General features: G+C 45.8%; 1 protein-coding gene across 1 annotated transcript; it reads right to left on the bottom strand.

Annotated features, from left to right (window-relative positions):
- Positions 1-312: 312 nt before the first annotated feature.
- On the bottom strand, positions 313-4,530 carry LOC119092697 (7,8-dihydro-8-oxoguanine triphosphatase). The gene is made up of 4 exons (XM_037215666.1): positions 4,452-4,530; positions 2,205-2,362; positions 1,474-1,619; positions 313-870 (listed from the first exon to the last, which is right to left on the bottom strand). The coding sequence occupies exons 1-4, from the start codon at positions 4,452-4,454 to the stop codon at positions 695-697; spliced, it is 483 nt and encodes a 160-aa protein (XP_037071561.1). The 5' UTR covers positions 4,455-4,530; the 3' UTR covers positions 313-694.
- Positions 4,531-5,449: the final 919 nt, after the last annotated feature.

The following is a 5,449-nucleotide window of genomic DNA, read 5'->3' as shown; positions in this document are numbered from 1 at the left end:
TCGCGTCGCGTTATTCCGTTTGCTGGACTGCATATCGTTACCTCTCGCTAGATGGCAGGAGGTCCGCGCGTGATCGCTGAGAACAATGACTAAACCCGAAAGTGGCCAATCCTTTAGCAACTTCATCTCTGCCCTGACGTAGTCTTATAAAATGCGTCGTCTATAAATATATATATATATATATATATATATAATATTCATACCCCATGCTCGAACGCGTTCCTCTCCCTCCAATTTTTATTGGAATGTTCCGCTGGCAGCACATTGCCGAATGCGCGAGGCCAGCGGAGGCCTAGGTGAGAAAATACGATAAACGTCAAAAATTGTCTATAATCCAACTCAGAACGTGACCTTGTGTATGTCATAGCTGAACAGGATGATCATAAAATTGCACTGTAACATGTTGATCGGCTGATGGCCTTCCATCAGGTCTGCTCTTCGCTTCATAACTCGACGAATCGACGCCGATCCGGTCTGAACAGACCAATGGCGGCTGATGAGAAAGACTGCACGTGGCCATTGCATACAATGTTTTGCGTCAGATCTAGAAACAAGTATACTGGAAACTACAACATACGACAAAGATATACGTTACAAGTACACGAGAAGGAAGGTAGAGCCACATAAAAAGGCGGCGGAATGACTGCTCATCCGAGTAAACCCATGGAGGGTCACCATCCTACGCACTCAACGATCACGTTAAACTGTCCACAGCCTGCAGGGAGTGTTTGAGAATGGTGTCGTGTCCTTGAAAAAGGAAGCGCCCGCGGAAGAGCTTCCGTTCGAAGACGAATGGAAACCAGTGTATGTCGTCAACCCACATCTTGTCGAAGGGAATGTCTGCTTCCTGGTACCAGGCCGGCCGCATCTCTGTCCAACGGGGGCACAACGGTGAGGTGCAGTCCACGATCGGCTACTCGGTCAATGAATTACCAGACAAAAACATATGTTAATCATACCTACACAGACTGAAAACATTGCCTACACACGAAAAGGGTGCGAGAATAATTACGGGGTAGGAGTTGACCAACTCATGAACATAAACTTTGCTGTTGTTTCTTGGGGTTTTCGGGCTTATAAATTGTGCATTCTTCTATTTTGCTTCTTAACACCGCCAATATCCTGCAAAGGAGGTACAAAAAAAACAAGATGTTCAAATATGTCTGTGCATCATGGGTGGAGCATTCCACCTCTTCGCGGAGGCTCGGGTCCCATTGCTTGCCTCTGCCCCCCCCCCCCCCCCCCTCCCCTTCCCATCCCGAAAATGAGGACATGATATGACCACGTCATTGAGCTGCGACAAACGTCTTAAAGTTATAGTTAGAGTTATAACCCAGCCACGTGATGTCGCGAATTGCTGCTCACGCCCGTTAACGTCAACAACTATACACAAGATGCCATTCATTCTGATGTTATTGCCCGACGCCCAAGATACGGAATACCGCGATGCGCCAGGCACGTGCTTCACCGCACCTTCCGTCTCCTGTGGCTCGCCGCTGAACTTCTCCACGGTGAACACGTGGACATCCAGCAGGCAGGGGTCGCCCTCGAACTCGAACTCGATGCGTCCGGCCGGCAGCAGCTCCTGAGCGCACAGGCCGCTCTCCTCCAGCAGCTCCCTATCCCGGACCGATGAGAGGTCAGCTCGTAAATTGTGCTCAACTGAGCCCGTCGCGGCAGACTACTTGTATCTGACTGTTCACGAAAAGAACAGCATATTAGGGGAACCAATGGGTAGGGCCCATAAAAATGTTTTCAAAATATTTTCCCTAAGAACGAAGAGAATGATGATTATAAGAAGCAGCATATAAAACGAACAGAAAGGGCACGCGAAATACGGCCTGAAGAAACTCATCTTCCGTACAATCCGTGTTACAGCCGCACATTTACGTGCCGGAGAAGTGCCCGACATACCAGTGTGTACCATACGCATCAAGAAATGCAACAACGTCCTGCATAATATTTTCCCTGCACTGAACCATCTTATCAAAAAGACAGCCTGCCTTCGTCCGTGGAAACTAGATAACCCGGAGCCAGCAGTCATCCAGCACAAAGTAGCATCTGCGGCACGCCGCTGTACGGCCAAGGCACGGCGTGTTGACATCAGCCCCCACCACCATCTCACTCCGCTCCACCTGGCCCTGCGTGAGGGACCTAATCGCAGCAGCGGTACGCGACGGCATGGCAGTGGCGCAGACCCTCACCGTCTGGCGCCCTCCTCCACTGTCTCGCCTGGCTCCACCTTGCCGCCGAACCCATTCCACTTGCCGGCGCCAAAGCCACGCTTCTTCAGGCCGAGCAGGACGCGGGAACGGGTCACGTCCCGCACCAGCACCAGCGTCAGCAGCTTACTGCGCAGCGACTGACCGGCCACCCCGGATGGCAGCAAGGTCAGAATTGGTGCGGTATTGTTCGCACCCAAGTTAGTTACTTTCTGAGCTCAAGTGCAGTAATGTGATCCTATTCCTAGGATGTTGCACACTAATATGTTTGCCACCATTTACACACATACCTTTACACAAAACCAATGAAAAATAATTTTTATCACAAGGCTACACATGACCAGCTATAATGGCTAGTACATGACAACAAAGCTGACCAACAGCATGTAACACATGACAAATATCCATGTTTGTCATGATTTGCTGCCATTCATGATGCAGTGCTTTAGTACTCATACAGCTTTAACTGTGTAAAATGTCTTCTACTGGCTCATATATCAAATCTCTGTCTCTTTCTTCTAAAAACATCAAGACATGCAGTGTGAATGCAAAAATGAGCCAGAGGTGCACTCCTATGCTGTTCTGTCACTGCTAGTATTCACTAGTGTAACAGAAGTACATAAATTTGTCACGGCTCCCTCACAAATGCCAAAATTTTGAAACATGCCCAGTTTGTTTGAATGTATCCCAGAATGTTCAAAAATAATTCCCTGTGACATTCTTGCCTACACTTTTTCTAAAATATTGAACAAGCCAATATCAAAAATTTCATCAGGCAAATTGTTCAGATTACCTTCTACACAGTTGCCCAAAATAGCAGTGCACTTAAGTCCTACACTCAATTTCAATTTGGTGTAGGTGTCTTTCAATTTTTGTAACTAACACAGACTTAAATTACACCTAGCCAACAGGTAACACTCCTCTCCATAACTTTGACCCCAATCCTGGACACAGTAAGCAACAAGTGGCCTAAAGCATCCACAGCTTTTTAAAATGATCCTGTTACATGCATATAGTACATTCATATTAGCCCAAAACATTTCAAGTATTTTCTTTTCTTTTGTCTACTAACTGATCTGTTGCTAATTTACTGTAAATAATGACATCTAGGTCTGATCTTTTTAGATCATAAAAGTTGGGCAACACTCATAACACATGGTGTGTTCATATCATCTTCCTATATAAGTACTTGCACCATCTTATTCCCTTGAGTTAACCGCTCAAATTATCTGCATACCATTTTGAATTTCATCTACTTCCTATATAAGTAGATGTACCATCTTATCCCCTTGAGTTGCAAAGACCTGTGTACCATTTTGAATTTCATCTGATGTTTCACTTAGATGCATATTCATAGATTAATTACGCAAATATACCAAAGGTAAAGTTGAATCATGTTTCCACCATTCTCTAAAAGCCCAATCCAAGAACTTCGCTGTAAGTCAAAATCCACTTTTTCCAAATATGCGGCAATGGGATATTCCAAAACCAGCAACATTTGTGCATGTTCACATACCATGGGTGTGATACAGAACAGTTTTAATCTCTACTTCTCCCATCTTGCAGTTAGACAGTTTCATGGCCAGGCACCATGTACCAATATTTTTGTTTTCATTGACACTGACATCTCTCTGTTATGTCCCAACAACTATAACTTCTCAAAAGTATCAGTTAAGTCCATCTCAGAACTCACTACTCAGTTATTACAGTGTCTTATGAGTATTTCACCCCTTGTAAGTATATCCGTTCACTTCTTTACATCACCTGCTTTACATCTAGTCTATATGAGCTGAAATTTGAGCCACAAAAATTGCAAGACACAACACTCCCTCCAGGGCCAATCCAAGCATAATATGCACTGCACCAGTCTTGTGGTGTCTGTGCTGCTGTTCAAGTGAATTTTGTACTTTCGTAATTTTTGCAGGAAGCAATGACAGCTATTTATTAATGTGGCCAGCATTAACTCCACTCCAAACTATCAGCTTAGATCAAGGAGAACAGCTCCAGGAAAGCGACCACAGCATTCCTTAAGAGGAAGTCAAAATTTGTCCCACCTCCTACGACTTGCGAACGAGTCCCTGACAAAAGTTAAGGATATAGCATGATCCTCCTGGCTCAAGGGGGCATGGCATTAATCCCCGACCCGTTGGCCGTGTTTGCTTCAGCCACAGGATAAGCACTTCACATGTGACATCCGCAAGAATGGTAGATATTTCTCAATACGCTCACCATTAAAAGAACAGTCAATCAGAGAAACGCAAACCCTTCCTAATCTACGCTTTGGGAGGCGGAGGTCGGAGAAATCAACACCCACACCGAAATCCCAATTTGGCGCGTGCCTCATTACGACTAAAACAAGGGCATTGCCCGCGGACAAACTGATCTAGGAGAACCACGGAGTTAATTTGTGTTAAAATTACACTGATCGGTTAGTAATAACGAACTGACGATGTGGTGATGGTATGGAAGCCTATCCAAGAGTCATACAACTCATAGGAACGCTCCGCGTTTGAAGATATGTAGGATCAAGAGGGGATATAATCAGGATTCACTCAGGGAGCCGGGAGCCAGGAGCCAGGGCCCAGTTGGATCGTGGAAGTCTCCACCATCATGCTAGCTGTCTAAACAGCAGAAATTACTCTCGAATTGTTCCTGGATGTGGTTTCCTGCAGCTGCACTGCTGAAAACAAGGCGTGCAGCGTCGCGGGCTGCAGATGCAACACACAGTGCCGGCCTTTGGCTTATAGACTACTTGCAAGCGTCAAGGAGAAATCGCATGCTATAGTTCTTGCACGAGCAAGCAGATGGACATCCAAGCAACCGAGGAGAGCTAAGTGTACAGCGACGATGACTACGCAAAATAGAAGAGGAATGTGACGGGTGCTGGAGGCAGTGCAGCGCGCAATGTTTCCTTAGATGTTGTGGCACTGCACGTGATAAGCTGTTTCTGCGTTTGACATTTGTTCTCCGAAGTATTGACCCATAGCCAAAACTGTTGCTGAGGGTGGCCAAATTGTTAATGTGTCTGGTGCCATCCGGGAGCCCTCCAAGGTGTATCATGCCGTTTTACCGATCACATCCATTAACCATCCAGCTCATGGTCATTGTAACTTTTGAAAATTTGGTAGGTAGACAGTTTTTGCCTATGAATACCATGGGGATTACATAATATTTCAAAGGCCCGGTTGTCACGTAGTAAGGCTTGACGTGCATGCAAGTACTGTAAG

Source organism: Pollicipes pollicipes, unplaced genomic scaffold (genome assembly GCF_011947565.3).
Source record: "Pollicipes pollicipes isolate AB1234 unplaced genomic scaffold, Ppol_2.1 Scaffold_3447;HRSCAF=4054_pilon_pilon_pilon, whole genome shotgun sequence".
Lineage (NCBI taxonomy): Eukaryota > Metazoa > Arthropoda > Thecostraca > Pollicipedomorpha > Pollicipedidae > Pollicipes > Pollicipes pollicipes.
Note: the sequence above shows the minus strand (reverse complement) of the source record. Positions and strands in the feature narration are given on the sequence as shown.

Excerpts from the sequence above, each read along its gene's own strand:
- LOC119092697 (XM_037215666.1), bottom strand. Across the intron at positions 1,620-2,204 it reads GTGGAGGAGGGCGCCAGACG|GGAGCTGCTGGAGGAGAGCG; the intron begins GTGAGGGTCTGC and ends GGTCCGGGATAG. Across the intron at positions 871-1,473 it reads CGAGCCACAGGAGACGGAAG|AGATGCGGCCGGCCTGGTAC; the intron begins GTGCGGTGAAGC and ends CCCGTTGGACAG.